Genomic DNA, 17,769 nt, shown 5'->3' with positions numbered 1-17,769 from the left:
GGGACACCCTGCGGATTCACTTGAAGTGCAGTATGGTTATTGGCTCTTCAGGAAATCCCTGACACTTGATATAAGACAAAGGTGCACTGAAATAAGAAAAGCTGTGAAGGATTTGTGCCAGAATGTACACAAGCTGTGAAAGCAGCAAGAAAAGCAACAAAGGATCAGTGGGAACACTTCCCAGAAATGTAATTTGAAGCTTGTGCCCGACAATATCTGCTCCATTGCGACTTGAACGGTCATCAGTACATAAAACTACAGTAAATTTATATCCCCTTTACTGTCTTGGTAGATTCACAATCTGGGTTTTTACTTTCGTTCTTAACTTTCTGATTTATAGAAAACATATCAATGACATAAGCTCGTAAAGTCAGGTTATTAGATGACATAACCAGCACCGTTATAATCAAAATTTTAAAAACTCGAAAAGTAGTTAATCAATACCCTTTGTTCAATTATTAAAGAGCCTTCGGAATTTCAGAACACCATTCACAAACGTTAGTAAAAGCCCCAAAGTCCCTTATCCTTTCTATTTTAATAGCATTAAATATTTTTTTTTAAAATAAAATGGGAAATAGTTATGGTACTGAAATAATCCTCCAAGTGAAATTGTTTTCAATATCTGACATCTTTGCTGGGTTGGAAAGTTTTGGGGCACTTCAGAATGGAAAAGCTCCTCAGAAGGGTACTAGACCCGAAACGTTAACTTTGCTTTGTATGAATAGATGCTGCCAAACCTGCTGAGTATCCCCAGCAAATTCTGATTTCCAGCATCTGCAGTTCTTTTGGAGTTTTTGGGACACTTCAGGTCATTTCTCCTCCAGTTCGCCTCCTCGTGGCCGTGGGGCACAGGCGGTGCACATTTGCATCTGATTTGCATGTGTCTGACGCACATCCGCCGTCGTCACCGCTCAGTGTTTACATGGTGAAGTGGGACTGAGTGCTGAACGGTAGTTTGACAAAAAAAAGAGGCCAGACACACAGCGCGACTCGGTAAGCGTGAGCCTGTGCTTGTCTTCCGCTCAGCAAACGCGATGCGACACGAAGAGTAAATTGAGATTAAAAAATTTAAACGACTAACGGCTCCCGGGGAATTGTCGTTGCGGCGGCGGCGGCGGCGGCGGCGGCCCCGGTTGTAGCGACTGGCTCGAGACAAGCGAGGCACAGCGCCACCGACAGGCCAGACAGAGAATAGCGGCTAGTCCCCGCAACAACAACTTCCATCATGTTGACAATGACCATGGGGTTAAAATCATCAACAAACTGTGTCAAACAGCAAAAGGCCAAATCCCCTCCTGATTGGAGGGAGACCAGAAGGGGTTTCTTACACCCATTGTGCACTTGTAGGCATCTGAGCTATGTGGAAAAGTTGATCTGCTTGGTGTTGGTTCCCTTAAGAATTCTTAAAGGAATGGTTAAGTTGACGTCAGTAATATATTTGAGATTGCAACAAATTTTAGACCATGGAGTCAAGTTCAGAAGAAGGAAAGTGCGTGGTTAATTTAGCTTTAGCCATTTCTCCTACGTGGTACTGAATGTGGGGTGAGCCAGTCACTGGTTTTATGTGACCTTAAAGGAGATAACCATTTGAGAACATGAATGGTTCAAAGTACTGTTTAGGGACTGATTGAATGGACTGCAAAATCTATTCAACTCCTGTACGTCCTTATGTTGTGTAATGTCAGATGTTTGAACTTGGCACTTGTAATTTTCATATATAGTCTTATCGTTCAAGAAAGGGTAAGAGAAAGAAACCAACAGTTCTAAAAGAATGAATAGTTTTATAGCGACTCATGTATTAAACTTAGAATTCCAGTTGTATGGTTTTAACAGTTGACATGAAGTTTTTATTCTTTAATACTAATACTGAACATTATTCTGGTCCAAGTATTTATTTGTATAAAGCATTATATGGTGAAAGTAAACCACTATGTTGAGGCTTAGACATGTCGAGGTCAGAGTGGTTTTAAAGTTGCTGCAATGTACATTCTAGTACATAGTTGCAAACCTAGGCAAAATGGAATCAACAGAATTCAAGCCTGTTTGTTTTCACATAATATACTGTTCAACTGTTATAATGCTGTTTTTGTTTGAGAAAGGCAAGATTTTGAAACGTGTAACTGAAAGACATTTAGTAATTTCAGAAGAGTAGAGTTGTTTAAATACTTTGTGTTGGTGACTAAATTGTTTGTCAGTTAACTGATAAAAGCTTTCTCTGAATGACCTTTCCTGCTAGTCACAGTGGAACTTGTTTATGTACTCAATGTTTCATTGTGATAGGAGAGATCATTAGCTTTTGGACACTTAGCGCATTGTTGAGTGTATCTGATCTTAATTCACATCTTAATAAATGTGAAAATGCAAACACAAATGGATGTTTGATGGCCTTTGTGCAGGTAAATAAATTGTGATTGAGCCAATCTTATGTATCCTCCAGCAGCCATTTAGAGAAATACGCTAGCAGAGGTTTGGAGCATTCTCACTTACTTAAGTTTCAGGTACATAATGATGTTGAGACGTGATGGTGAGGGAAGAGGGAGGGAGAGACATGAATTGTTTTCTACTTCGATAATAAATAATCTTGTAAATTACAAAACCAATTAAAATGTGCAACATTAGCAAGCATTTAAATCATCTTAATAAAAGAATTATCCGATCATTAAGTTTCAAATATTTGCTTCCAACTGATTTGAAAGCTCCTAAAAGTTTGGCAATTCTCCCTACCTGCTGAATATAACCGCATAATCTTTTTTGTCATAGCCCTGATGTGATTCTTTACTATTTGTTCCCAAGTCCCAACTACTTTGCAGATTGTCTCGGCAGTTTTATGTCATGTTTTGGCAGGCACAAATGAAAGTAGGTATAAATATTTGAGTTGTGTGTAAAGAGACCATCCACTAGTTTGAGTTATCTTGGGTTATCCTGTTGTTAAAAGCCACCTAATTGATTTTTTTCTTCAAAAATGCTGTAATTTTATTTTTATATCCAGTAATTCAACCGTAACAATAAACAAGCTCCTGTGTGAATGAGTTGTCTTAAAATAATTATAACAAATAATGCAGAAATACTGCATAAATTAACTAAAATTAATGCAATATGCGTATGTTATTCTCACAACAATATGACAGATGAGACAGGTTGCTGGTACGGAAAGAAAATGTAGGAAAGTAGGCAGGATATCCAAGTGAAGTGGCGTGATGAAGTGAACAGACCTATTCTAATGAGTAAGCTTAGATAGGCACTGTGTCATATGGCCAAAACAATTGACATGTCTGGAAAGTGATGGACTGATTTTCAGTTGGAAAGGAGCTACAATAAATATGGTGAGAATGCATGTGACAAGAACCTGACCTTGAATGGAAGAGTCACAGTGAACAGAGTGTACAAGAAGTGGAGGAAGGAAGATCGCTGAGGTTGCATCTTGTCATCTATGGCTAGCCTGATATGACTGACTAGAAACAATCTAAACAAATGTTACAAAAGGAGTGTTTTAGCCTTTGAATGTCTATTTTTAGGCAACAAAGAACTTCTGTTTTTAATTTTTCCCTCCTGTCTCTTGAAGGGAACTCATTGTTGGTATTGTCTCACAAGCACATTCAAATATGAACTGAAGCAGCCAGTATTGGTAGTCATTTGCCTGTGAAAGGGATCATAGATTAGCCTAATCCTGCTGAACCCTCACACAAATGTCCAGTTGGGGTAAGAGCTACAGTTCCAAGCAAATTATCTCTCATTTTCTAAAGCTGGCTGACTCTGTCTATAGTAGGACTGAACCCAAGATCCTCTGAATTTTTTTCATGCAGTGTTACTGGATTAAGTAGTGCTCTTGTTTGTTAGGTTATCAAGGCAGCAGAAATTATACTTTGAGGTAACTTATCTGCTTCTGTAAGTACCAGTCAAAACATCAAATCAAATATAATAGACCAGGGACATAATTTATTAAACTGAAAGAATGATACTTGCCTATTGAGGTTAATGCAGATTCTGTGGTTAAAATTAAAAGCTACAGTAAAACAAAGTTACCACACTAATAACTATAGGAATTAGGTAATGCAATGAATGATGGAATTCTGAGTCCATAGAAATGGTTTTCTGATGCTGACAGCTGATTAAATACTACATTGTAGGTTATCAGTCTGTTTTTACAGCTATCACTGCCTGTATTTTATGAACGTTAAGTAGTTAGGGAAAAGTTTGTATTTCAAAATTACTTGCTAATACTTTTTTAAAAACCTGTTCACATGTTCATTAAGTAATTTTAAAACTTCAGTACCCAAACATATAAACATATTTTTCTAGCTACCATCAGTTCTGAGAAAGGGTCTTTCGAACTGAAACATTAACCCTGATCTGTCTCCACAGATGCTGAGCTTTTCCAACAATTTCTGTTTTTCTGTCCAAAATATGTGTTTTTTTTAATGGACAAAAGCAAACATTCTGGGATATTTCTTAACACTCCAATAGGTTTCCACTTATGTCAGCATTTTTAAGCCATGCAGTGGCGCTACATTTCAATTTGTTGGCAGTCAACTGTATGATGAACATAATGTAGTGAAATCAGTCTCACAAGAATCATGTATAAAAGCTGCAATGAAGGGATCATTATAAACTGGAAAATTTGATAATATGAATTTTAAATTAGCATAGTAGATAATTTACTGTAGCTAAGGATTTTCACCTGCTTGCCACCATGTTGCTTTACAAGAGTACAAATTAGAATTTTTCATGTGTTACAGAAACATCCACATATACTTCTCAGAAAAAGAATGTGCAGAGATTTTAATTCATACAAATATAACTTTCTACAATTTGGTGGGACCTGAAGACTGGATTAGCAAATGTTAATTTGAATTTTGTTTTATTTATGTAAAGGTTAATGCTTTTGGAAATGCAATGCACAATGTCCGTGTGATGTCCTATCAAACAACAATGAGATGCTGTTCCTTTGCCTTATGGATTATCTAATTTGTTTTAACTTTAATGTATAATTCCAGCAGTTCAAAAAGATGGGAGGTGCTGTGAGTGCTGGTGAAGACAATGATGATTTAATTGACAATCTAAAAGAAGCACATTACATCCGAACAGAAGTGGTAGAGCAAGCTTTCCGAGCCATAGATCGTGCTGATTATTACTTGGAAATTTACAAAGATAATGCCTATAAAGACTTGGCGTGGAAAAATGGTAACATCCATTTGTCCGCACCCTGCATTTATTCTGAGGTAATGGAAGCACTGGACCTACAGCCTGGATTGTCCTTCTTGAACCTTGGAAGTGGCACTGGCTATTTGAGTACGATGGTTGGCTTAATTTTAGGTGAGCTGATAAATAACGTGAAATTGACTTAAGATTCCATGAAGTACAGTGACATCTCTTGAAAGCTATGTGTAGTATTTTAAAAAAACATACTGTCGGTTATGGTAATCTGATACACATAAGGGGAACAAATGGACAGTTTATAGATACCATCATTACTGTATCTGCTTTTACAGCCAACATAAACTCAAGTTCATTCAGAGCTCTGCAACGATGCTAACTTACATCAAGTTTTATTCATCCATCACCTTTGTGTTCGTCCAGCAATACCTTGATTTTAATATTATCCTCCTTTTGATTTTAAATGTCTCCATGGCAACAGCCACTCTCTAGCTGTATTACCTCCACCAGCCCTACAACATTCTAATGTCTCTGTGTTTCTCCAAATTTGCCACTTTTATTTCACTCACCATAATCCTTCCAATGTTAGCAGCTGTGCCTTCAGCTACCTCTGCTCTAAACATTGGAATCCACCTTCTAGATTTATCCGTGAAATCTTCTTTTAATACCCTGTTTAACTAACCTCTTTGATTAATCTTTTGGTCATCCAGCATGTTATCTCCTTATGTGGCTAAGTCAGATTTTGTTTGGTAACGTTCCTTGAAATGCCTTGAACCTTTGCTATGTTAATGATGCTCTGCAAATGTAAATTATTATTGTTGCTTTTGCCCTAAAGTATGTGGTGAATTTTAATTTTTGTACTGCTAAATTTAGGACTGTTGGTCCTGTGTAATGCAAGACGCTTGAGGCAAGACAGTAATGTTTAAATGAACTTGCTTAGAGCCACTACTTAGACATCATATCTGTATTGTATGATAATTTTTATTGATTTCCTTGTGCCCCTTGGATTTTTGTTTTAACATCTAACAAAAATACAATCCATATTAATTGTAATTAATACAATCCATAATAATGGATTAAATCACAAAATGTTAACATCATTGACTGCTGAATGTCAAAATGATTGTATCATGTCTGGTATGCAGGAATGTTGCAATTGTGCTTTAAGTGATATTATTTCTTTATTGTAAAGTTTATCACAGAAATCATTTGATTAATATAATTCATGTGTGCAATGTATTTTCGAGCTAATTTTCCAAATTAATATACCTATTTGAATGTGACCTGTATCTTGGAATGAAATGCATTTTTAAAGCCAGCATGGCATTCGGAGGAATGCTAATAACTGCTTTTTTAACAAATAAACTCTATTAAATTTAAGTGTAAATTAGATTCCCTCTGCTGGCCTATTACTATCATTAACTGTTAAGTTTCTGCTTGCAGGCCCTTTTGGTGTAAATCATGGAATAGAGCTACATGTTGATGTTGTGGAGTATGCAAACCAAAAACTTGAGAACTTCATCAAGACAAGTGACAGTTTTGATAAGTGAGTACTCCAGATCTTGAGCTAAAGATTTGTAATTGAGTGGATGCTGAGGATGAAAGCATGATGTTTTCCAATCCAGGCAACATAATAGCAACCTAAAGTTGTTTGACGTGAAGCAATTAATTTCACAAATATTGGTTAGAAACTGGCTGCTCCACACCATATTGAACTTATATATAATGTTTGAAACAATGTAGCAATTAGAAAACATACTCATCCATGTCCTCCTGCCAACTTCTTGTATCTGGTCTGTGCACTTGGTGTAATTTTTTTTCATTTGTTCTTGGCATGTTGGCATTACTGGCTAATGAATACCTATCCTTATTTGCCCTTGAGAAGGTGGTAGTGGGGTGCTTTCTGAACTATTGCAGTCTTTGGAGTAGCGAGTTCTGTTTTTACAGAAATAGTCATAAAGGTTCTTGGTGGCCATTGGAAATTTGCTACCTTGTTTTTATAATTCATCCATAAATTATTGACTTTTCAGTGCAGCATTTTACAAACAAATCAATTTAATTTTGTGATGGTCATCCAGAGAACTAGCAAATCTGCATCTGTTATCCATAGTACGGTATTTCACGTTATGTATAGATATAATTATCCCTGCATTAGTATTCCTAGATTGAAATTTAAAAACTCCTTGTAGACTATCGAAGTACAAATCATCTTACAAAGGGAAATGCACCAATAAAATTGTGTCCTAATTTAAAATGTTGCTAGTAGGAAAACCAATTTGTTTATGTATCTTCCATCATATTTACATTGACTGTCTTAAATAATAATACGTGAAATCCTGTTTATCACTTTCATCCAGGATCCTGCATTAAAGATCTGTGTACCTCATGATCTGTTTGTTTCAAAACGCTACTGTTTCAGGTTTCATCTTATTCTATGCTCTTTTTCTAAAGTGATCCTCTTTTCATTTATTTTAACTGAATTTTGTTTGTTCTGCTTCTGACCACTCCCTTTAACTTTTATAAGTGACTTGTGTCTCCTGCGTTCATACTGCCCATTTATAGTCTTCTTACTTTTGTATCCTTTTGACCCTTGTGTAGTTGAACTTGTGTAAATGAGTTGTGCATGAATAAAAAGAAGTTGCAACACATGACACATGAGTTTATCTCATCAATCTAAGGAATATTCATTTATTGTAGTGTCAAATGAAGTTCACACATCTGATGTGATGTCATAAATTTTAGGTTTGAATTCTGCGAGCCATCCTTTGTAGTGGGAAACTGTTTAGAAATTGCTTCAGATAGTCATCAGTATGATCGAGTCTACTGTGGGGCAGGAGTTCAGAAAGATCATGAAGAGTATATGAGAAACTTGATTAAAGTTGGTGGAATCCTTGTCATGCCATTGGAAGAGAAGGTAAGCTTAAAGCAGAAATATGAATGTAATGTTATGCTTTTGCAGTAAAAATGATCGTGTTCAATCATGTCATCTTGCATATGGTCTACACCCTTCAAATTGATCATGAACAAGGCTAGGGACTCCATTTTATCCTCACACTTACATCCCATTCTTACAATCCCATTCCCTTAAGCAATCACTCCTGGAGAAAAACATTTCTTGCCCTTCAATTTACAATCCCCCTTAACAACTACACTTTGAAACTCCCAATTTGCTAAAATTTTTGGCCCTCCATTCTTCACAATACTTTACAACTGTCAATGTCAGTCACTCCTTCATTTTGCCCTTATTTTGTCCCATCAGATTGCTCCTTTGATAAGGCCCATTTTAACATACAAGTTCAAGGAATGAAGATTTGAAAGTATCTGACATACAACTGGTTTAAGCATTCAGATCTAACTGGACAGTAACAAGCACTCTCAGACTTTATCCTTTCCCAAAACTTCTTAGTACTTTCCGTGATCCTGGATTTCAGTGAGAGCTCTGGCTTGTTTTCTTCGCTCTAAACCATATTCTTAAACTCCACTCTTGTTCCCTTTATCTTCATCTTCAGAAGAATATGGAGGAGCTCATCACCTCCTTTCTGAATAAAGTTTTGTGGACTTGCTACACTCCTGCTCCACCAAACCAAACTTCCCTAAAGCTTCTTCTTTCCCTAGTCTTGAACTTGTCGTGTTCTCTTGTTTCTTTCGAATCTCCCTCGTTTGTTTTCTAACTTCATCTTGCTCGTGAGGTCCACTTCCTTTTCTTTTGATCGTATTCCCACCTAACAGCTTCCCAATCTATCCTTTTTTAGAGGTATGTAATTGTATTTTCCAGTGCACACAAGTATCCTGACTTTGTAAAATTATTCCTAGGAGTAATCAAGAAATAGTGATCAAGTGACATGAGCTTTGAGTTTTGATATGCTAACAACATAGAAATCTATGTCAAACGAACTTCTACTGAAATAAATGATTTACTTCAGTGAAGTGTTCTCTGTGGTAAAATAATAATTATAATGAAACTGAGTTGACATGAACCAGTTGGCCAGTGTTTTCTTTCCTGGAATTTGGGTGAGTGCAACATGTTTACTGAAGTAGTAGTCCAGCGAACATGGGACAAAACATTGTTAAAAATGATCTGTAGAATATGTTGGATAACTCTAATCTCTCACGACTGATTTTTACAGGGATTATCACCAAAAGCAGAAGAACTAGTACTGAAGTGTTATTGGACTCGAAATGTTAACTATTTTTCTCTAAACAGTTGCTACCAGCCCTGTTGTGTTTCTCCAGCACTCTGTTTTTGTTTCAGAATCCCAGCATCCTCAGTTATTAGTGTTTATTACTGTGTTCATTTTTTGTGTGACATCTTGCTGGATGAAAATTGCCTGCTGCTTCTGTCTGTGTAGTCACATAATTGAACTTAAAAAGTTTTTTTTGGTTTTGAAGTATTTGTTTCAGATGCTGTATCTTTTTGACTGTGTCTATTGCACTACATAACATTACAACTATCTAGTTGCCACATAGTTGTGCTGAGTTTGTTGCATTGTATTCTTGTTGATGTACATATTCTAAATATTTTGTATTAGTCAAGTTTCTAGTTTGGTGCCCCCAGTCAAATACTGTATATCAGTGTTGCAGTTTTTTTGAAAGTTGTTCCCAGCATTGCGTTTTACCTCCCAGCGTGTGACCTACAGTTACCGAGGTGTTCAATCCTTTAGTTAAAGTTAGCAACAGTGTATCTATAGATTTTTCTTTTTAACCATGCGGATTTGGCACATTTTTTTCAAAAAAATCTCTTCTTGGTGATTGTTATTTCTGCTTGTAATTTATTGTTTCTCTGAACTATTTTATGCAGCTAACTAAAATAACGCGTACAGGATTGAATACTTGGGAAACTGAAAAAATCTTGGCTGTCTCCTTTGCTCCTTTAATCCAACCCTGCAGCTCAGATGCTGGAAAAGTACGAACAGTCCAATTACGTAAGTTTTATGAGTATAATTAGTTTAACAGAGCTTAATGTACTTAATAAAAATTAAATTTTTACCAAATGAGTGTGTTCACTAATCTTTCCAATTGCTTATCTATAAGCATATAATGGTGAATAACTAGTATTTTTATAAATCTATTTTGTGACCTTGGTAAACTGTGCATATAAACAAATATTTACATAATTTTGGTGCTCATGTATCAGAGTCTTTGCATCATAATGAATCGCAAATCTGTTAATACATAATATTTTTCTACGTTTGAGACTTGCTGATTACATGCATATCTTATATGTGTATATTTTTGTGGGCTTGCAAGACCTTTTCATTTCTGATTAACTCGGGAATATACTGACTCTTCAGTGCCTATATAGTTGGAAAATACTTGGAGTTTTACAGCAACAGTAGTGAGATTAAACTTTATAGAGAATTTATTATATTAGCCATAGCTTAAAGTACAGTAATCAAGTTTATCATGGTGACATAATTCCTTTCAAACAATGGAACTATATTTTTGGTACTGCTACATATAGCTCCTGATTGATCATTAGTCCTTTTAGGTTTTTTTCTTTCTTCTAAATTTGTTTTAAAATGTAACTTGTATTTATTTATACTTTTTCTTCTTGGTTTTACTGCATTAATTGCAAGACTAGGACATAAGTTATGAAAACAGAAATTGCTGGTGAAACTCAGCAGGTCTCACAGCATCTGTGATTCTTTATCAGAAAAGCAACAATTCCTTTTTTTTTGTTTCAGATGTTCAGCATCCACAGTTCTTTGTTTTATTACACTCATTAAAATTGTCTGATTTATGAACATGTTTATGGTTTGTATAAACTTGCAAAATAAAAGATATGGAGTGAGAAAGATTATCTTTCTTCTGAGTTACCAAGTTTTCCTTTTATGAAATAAGCTTCATATTTCAACTATTCCTCTTTTTCTTGACATTGTTTTATAACCTGGTATTCTTCAAAATCTTCAGCCCTTAAAGATAGATGCTATTTGTGCCTCTGTAAGATATTATGAAATGAGATAAAAGGTCCTGAGATTATGTCATGGAATGCTAATGTGTGAATATTGAACCAGTTGTTTTGAAATTATTTTCTCCACTATGTTAATTACAGTTTTACTTTAAATTAATTAAAACTTCAGCATTGACAGATTTCAATCAAATGTATTAAATGTATTTGTGCGATTGTAAGCCATGGCCCCCTTTAAGTGTCTAATTACAAAATCTTGCAAAGTGCATCCTGTAGCCACCAGTGATGGCAGAGTCATAGTTTAAGGACAGAAGAAATTGGCTTCTGTAACTTTCATCCATTTGAAGTAGTAAGACAGCAGAGCAGAAATTCCCAAGTATCGTTTCTTGATGTGTATTGAGTTAAAGGATCTTAGCTGGTTAAATACACAAGTAGTTTCCACACTGGAAGGAACTAATCCATCAGAATTCTAGCTCTGATCACTGCTCGGAAACTTCTGATATGAGTGCACATTTGTGGGAATCAAGTAATAAGAAAGTCAGGATTAGCTGTGATTTTTATAACTTATTCATGGATATTCCCTTTTAATAGTCTGTCAACACTGGCTGGTACATGAATAATTGATATTTGAATGGCTGTCCTGTAGGATGCCTGGTTTGTGCAGAAGCTTGCCTCAATAGATTTAAGATCCAACATTCAGGAATGAGCGGACAATTTTTGTTGTATAGAAAGAAAAAAAATTAATGTTTCATCCTTTGTCCTCTCCTGAATAGGTAGAGATTTGTTGGAGTTTGATTTTGAGAACATGAGCAAATGTTACCAAAGCAATAATTTTTTAGATGCTGCTCGACCTGCTGTGTATTTCTTAAAGTCTGCAGTATTTTGTGAATTTTGCCTTGAAAAGTGTCACAGTGGGGCACAGTCCTGGCTTGACACCCTTTTTCATTGGCCTAGAGGTGCAAAACTGAATTATAATGATTGATATGAATGTTCAAGGTCAACACTCTTAGAATCAAATTGGGATTTCTGGTCTCAGTAACTTAGTACTTCATGAAGCATTACCTTTAGTCATTAATCTACCAGGGAATGAGAATTTTCTAAAAGAAATGTAATGGAGAAAAAAAAACTTTAAGTGCTTGCTTTTTATTAAACAGGACACTGGAGTTGAGAGAAGTAGAGGCCTTGGTTAAATCACTCCCAGGTTTCAGACCTTGGTAGCAATTTTCTGAGATACCATCAAGCAGAAATCAGGTGTTCCTCCAATAGAATCAGGTGAGGTGACCTGTCGAAACTGCTGTCATGCCTCCATGTTTCCAGCGTCAATAGAAGATTCTTCGAGCTACTTGTGGAAGCCACAAGATCTGCACAAGTTCAGATAAGCGGATAGAAAGGGTTGAGAGTCCACATAAGTGTCATTAATTTGAAATCCAGCAGTAAATGTCAAACCTAAAAGAAATAGTATAATTTTGACATATTTAGTTTAAAAATGTTTATCAGTATCAGTCAGAAATTTTCATAGCAGTTGTTTCTTTAAATGTTGTCATCTAAATTTAAGCACTGTAGATTTAACCCTCCATTTCCCACAATATCCCACAGTTCAGTGTTTATCAGTTGGTGAGCAAGAGAGACAAGAAACTGCTATTATCCAGAAAGTTGTTATACCTGGGCTCGTCTGATGGCTTTGTGTTGCTGCAGTGACACAACATTTATATAGCACCCCTTCATGTAAATAAGTTCGAAAGCGCTGTACAGAAAGGACAATAAGTCAAAGAAGGAGAAGTAATCAAAACGAGAGTTTAAAATTTGGATTTTATTAACATTCTTAAGAAGAAGGCAAAGTATTGGTGCTTAGGAAGCAATATTCAGAAGATTTGACCTTTGCAGGACTTCGGGCTGAAGAACAGCAGAATTTGGGATAAATTAGGCTATTTGAAGTGATTTTAAACATAACAACAAAAAAGTTAAATTTGAGGAGTTGTGAAAAGGAGGGGGACTGGAAGTGGGAACCTATGAGCAAGGGCCAGAGCGATAGATGAGTCAAGGATTCATCAAAAGAAAGATTTTAAAAAACATGCCTACAATAGCATTCAGTGGCGAAATAATCAGATTATTGTATTTTTCTTTGTGATCTGAAAAGGGTTTTCGAACCAAAGGGTGAAAAAAAGCTATTTTTCAATTATTGAGAACTCAATGTCCCAGGATACAAATGCTACAGGGAGGGCAAAAAGGGAGGCAAGAAAGGAGGAGGAGTAGCGTTTTTGATAAGGGATAGCATTACAGCTGTACTGAGGGAGGATATTCCCGGAAACACGTCCAGGGAAGTTATTTGGGTGGAACTGAGAAATAAGAAAGGGATGGTCATCTTATTGGGATTGTATTATAGACACCCTAATAGTCAGCGGGAAATTGAGAAACAAGTTTGTAAGGAGATCTTAGTTATCTGTAAGAATAATAGGGTGGTTATGGTAGGGGATTTTATGTGGATGTACCTACTAGAGACAGTGCAAAACCTGACCTACTCTTGGGAAATAAGGCATGGGAAGTTACTGAGGTGTCATTGGGGGGGCATTTTGGGGCCAATGTCCATAAGTCTATTCGTTTTAAAATAGTGATAGAAAAGGATAGACCAGATCTAAAATTGGAGGAAGGCTAATTTTGACCGTATTAGGCAAGAACTTTCAAAAGCTGATTGGGGGCAGATGTTCCCAGATAAAGGGACGGCTGGAAAATGGGAAGCCTTCAGAAATTAGATAATGACATTCCAGAGTCCGTATACTCTTGTTAGGGTGAAAGGAAAGGGTGGTAGGTGTTGGGAATGCTGGATGACAAAAGAAATTGAGGGTTTGCTTCAGAAAAATAAGGAAGCATATGTCAGGTATAGACAAGCTAGACCAAGTGAATCCTTAGAAGAGTGTAAAGGCAGTAGGAGTATACTGAAGAGGGAAATCAGGAGGGCAAAAAGAGGACATGAGATATCTTTGCCAAATCGAGTCTAGGAGAATCCAAAGGGATTTACAAATACATTTAAGGACAAAAGGGTATCTAGGAAGAGAATAGGGCCCCTCAAAGATCAGCAAGGCGGCCTTTGTGTGGAGCCACAGGAGATGGAGGAGACACTAAATGAGTATTTTGCATCAGTGTTTACTGTGGAAAAGGACATTGAAGATATAGAATGTAGGGAAATAGATGGTGACATCTTGAAAAATGTCCATATTACAGAGGAGGAAGTGCTGGATGTGAGCGGATAAATCCCCAGGACCTGATCAGGTGTACCCTAGAACTCTGTGGGAAGCTAGGGAAGTGATTGCTGGGCCCCTTGCTGAGATAGCTACAGATGAGGTGCCAGAAGACTGGAGGTTGGCTTACGTAGTGTCACTATTTAAGAAAGGTGGTAAGGACACACCAGAAAACTATAGACCAATGAGCCTGACGTCGGTGGTGGGCAAGTTGTTGGAGTGAATCCCGAGGGATATTATGTACATGTATTTGGAAAGGCAAGGACTGATTAGGGATTATCAACATGATTTTTTAATGTGCGGGAAATCATGTCTCACAAACTTGATTGAGTATTTTGAAGAAATAACTTAGAGGATTGATGAGGACAGAGTGGTGGACGTGTTCTGTATGGACTTCAGTAAGGCTTTCGACAAGGTTCCTCATGGGAAACTGGTTAGCAAGGTTGGATCTCATGGAATCCAGGGAGAACTAGCCATTTGGATACAGAACTGACTCAGGTGGAAGACAGAGGGTGGTGGTGGAGAGTTGTTTTTCAGACTGGAGGCCTGTGACCAGTGGAGTGCCACAAGATCGGTGCTGGATCCACTACTTTTCGTCATTTATATAAATGGATGTGAGCGTACGAGGTATAGCTAGTAAGTTTGCAGAAGACACCAAAATTGGAGGTGTAGTGGACAGCGAAGAAGGTTACCTCAGATTAAAATGGAATCTTGATCAGATGGGCCAATGGGGTGAGGAGTGGCAGATGGAGTTTAGTTTGGGTAAATGTGAGGTGCTGCATTTTGGGAAAGCAATTCTTAGCAGGACTTATACACTTAATGGTAAGGTCCTAGGGAGTGTTGCTGAACAAAGAGACCTTGGAGTGCAGGTTCATAGCTACTTGAAAGTAGAGTCGCAGATAGATAGATAGATAGTGAAAAAGACGTTTGGTATGCTTTCCTTTATTGGTCAGAGTATTGAGTACAGGAGTTGGGAGGTCATGTTGCGGCTGTACAGGACATTGATTAGGCCACTTTTGGAAAATTGTGTGCAATTCTGTTCTCCTTCCTATTGGAAGGATGTTGTGAAACTTGAAAAGGTTCAAAAAAGATTTACAAAGATGTTGCCAGGGTTAGAGAATTTGAGCTAAAGGGAGAGATTGAATATACTGGGGCTGTTTTCCCTTGAGTGTCGGACACTGAGGGATGACCTTATAGAGGTTTATAAACTCATCAGGGGCATGGATAGAATAAATAGACAAAGTCTTTTCCCTGGGGTGGGGGAGTCCAGAACTAGAGGGCATAGGTTTAGGGTAAGAGGGGAAAGTTATAAAAGAGACCTAAGGGGCAACTTTTTCAGACAGAGGTTGGTACGTGTATGGAATCAGCTGCCAGAGGAAGTGGTGGAGGCTGGTACAATTGCAACATTTAAAAGACATCTGGATGGGTATATGAATAGGAAGGGTTTGGAGGGATATGGGCCGGGTGCTGGCAGATGGGACTAGATTGGGTTGGGATATCTGGTTGGCATGGACAAGTTGGACCGAAGGGTCTGTTTCCATGCTATACATCTCCATGACTCTAAGAAATTGCTTTTCAGAGTGCTGAATTGAGGAACGTGCCTTTTATGCATCATTAGCCTGCAATTTCTTCTTGTCTCATTCCTTTGTTTCTCCACTTGTTATTTAGAATCCTTTGTGGCTATTTGCAGTTCTTATCTAACCAGTCTTGAGCTTCTACTTTTAAAGAATATATTTCCTATATTTGTGTTACAGAGAATAACATTATGGATTAGTTCACAGGAGGTCATATGGTTCTCTGAAAAGCAAAACTTAGATCCATTAACATTCAATTTACTTAATACTCCTTTAACTTTTTCTATTTCAAATATTTATCCATTTCTGTTATAAAACTAAATGATAACTCTTTTCTGGTAGAGAATTTCCTTATCCTGATGATTATCTGTTGAAAAATAATTTTCTGAATTTGCTCCATTGTTGTGCTAGTCTTCAACCTTACATTCACTGAGTTGCCAATGAGTTGTTAACAGAGGAAATAGTTTTCCTTGACTCACTTCATTGAAGCTCCTCCATTTTGAGCATCATTATTAGATTCTGGATTTTTAAAAACGTTTGCTTCTGCCTCAAAAAAAAGCTCAGAGCTATCTTAGTTTAAAGCTCAATTTCTGGCTTCTTGCGCATTTCATCAATGCAATGTTAATTCTTGACATCGAGTAGATAAATTGTTAATTTCCTCTCTAATCCCGTCATGTTATCTATCGTTATTATTATTGTTTGGTAAAAAATTCTGTGAATTAAATATACTAATGCAACATTTGTAAAGTTCTTGCTGTATACTAGTTTACATTGTGTAAAAAATAGTCTTGTGCATTACTTGTAAATTTGTGGTTCCACAGCTTCAGTTAGCATTGGAACTCTCCAAGACTTAACTCGGATCTGCATTCGGCGGACTCTTAAAAATACAATAAATCAGGACAAGTCAAATGGTGGTGTTCCTCCAAAGGCTGTTTCCAGATTTAAAAGGAGACGGATTCGAAGGCGGCGGATGGATGCAATTGTCCTTGTTGACAAGCAGGTTTTTGCAAGTCGAATTTCAAATCCTTTTGATAACAACAATAATAATGGTGAGGACATGGAAGATGTTAGGAGAGATGATGATGAAAAGGAGTACAACGAATTTAAACCTGATCCTCCATTAAATCTGCTTCGAGAAAAAATTCTCAGTTTGCCTTTACCTGAGCCATTAAAATTGTACCTACTGTATTACAGAGATAAATAAGTCTTGCAAATGACTGCTAGTAATAACTGTAATATATTGCACATAAGCTAAAGTTTGAAGAACATAGGGGGACATATACTGCAATGAAAAAAAGTGAGCACTTTTTCAGACTTGGTTGATTAGCAATTTACTTTTAATAGTTTATTACTAACTAGTCTAGTTTCTCCCATTTTAAAAATGCTCTGGCATTATCCCTGTAAAGAATTTTCGAAACTTTATGCTTGGCTATGCTGTACATTACTGCATCATTTATGGCAAGCACTTCTTTAAGAAACAATATACGAGATGATTAGAAAAATGTAAAATCATTATCCCTGTAAAACTGTTTTCAGTGGCTTGTATCTCGTCCGTATAATGAAATATTGTAATTTGTAATAACTTAGTTCAATATTTAATACTGTTTAGTTTAAAGATGGTAAATTTTAAGCACAACTCTGTGCGTTATATGCCAAAATTGTTTTTTTTGTAAAGCAATTGTTAAGATGTAACTTTAGAGAATCTTTTCAGATTAGCTTCTTAATTTAAAAGTTTTTGAAAATAACATTAGTTACTGCTCTGATATTTTCATATTTTTGCAGATTGCTTAGTAGATGAACAGATGTAAGCAAGTACTTGTTCAGACATTTCTCTGCAATAAATAAAACAATAAAGATTGATACAAAGACAAGCCTTTGTCTCATTAAAACTTCCAAA

At 36.6% G+C, this 17,769-nt stretch overlaps 1 protein-coding gene across 2 annotated transcripts; it reads left to right on the top strand.

The window, feature by feature from the left end:
• Positions 1-886: 886 nt before the first annotated feature.
• LOC140463065 (protein-L-isoaspartate O-methyltransferase domain-containing protein 2-like) lies at positions 887-17,743 on the top strand. 2 transcript variants are annotated; one of them, XM_072556723.1, is made up of 6 exons: positions 887-993; positions 4,995-5,313; positions 6,598-6,700; positions 7,897-8,068; positions 9,953-10,076; positions 16,694-17,743. In XM_072556723.1, the coding sequence occupies exons 2-6, from the start codon at positions 5,007-5,009 to the stop codon at positions 17,074-17,076; spliced, it is 1,089 nt and encodes a 362-aa protein (XP_072412824.1). In that variant the 5' UTR covers positions 887-993; positions 4,995-5,006; the 3' UTR covers positions 17,077-17,743. The 2 variants fall into 2 exon arrangements, with proteins under 2 accessions (XP_072412824.1, XP_072412825.1); XM_072556724.1 differs by having other exon boundaries at positions 903-993; positions 4,998-5,313.
• The last annotated feature ends 26 nt before the right edge of the window (positions 17,744-17,769 follow it).

Source organism: Chiloscyllium punctatum, chromosome 37, assembly GCF_047496795.1.
Source record: "Chiloscyllium punctatum isolate Juve2018m chromosome 37, sChiPun1.3, whole genome shotgun sequence".
In the NCBI taxonomy this organism is placed as follows: Eukaryota; Metazoa; Chordata; class Chondrichthyes; order Orectolobiformes; family Hemiscylliidae; genus Chiloscyllium; species Chiloscyllium punctatum.
This window is presented reverse-complemented; position numbering and strand designations above follow the sequence as displayed.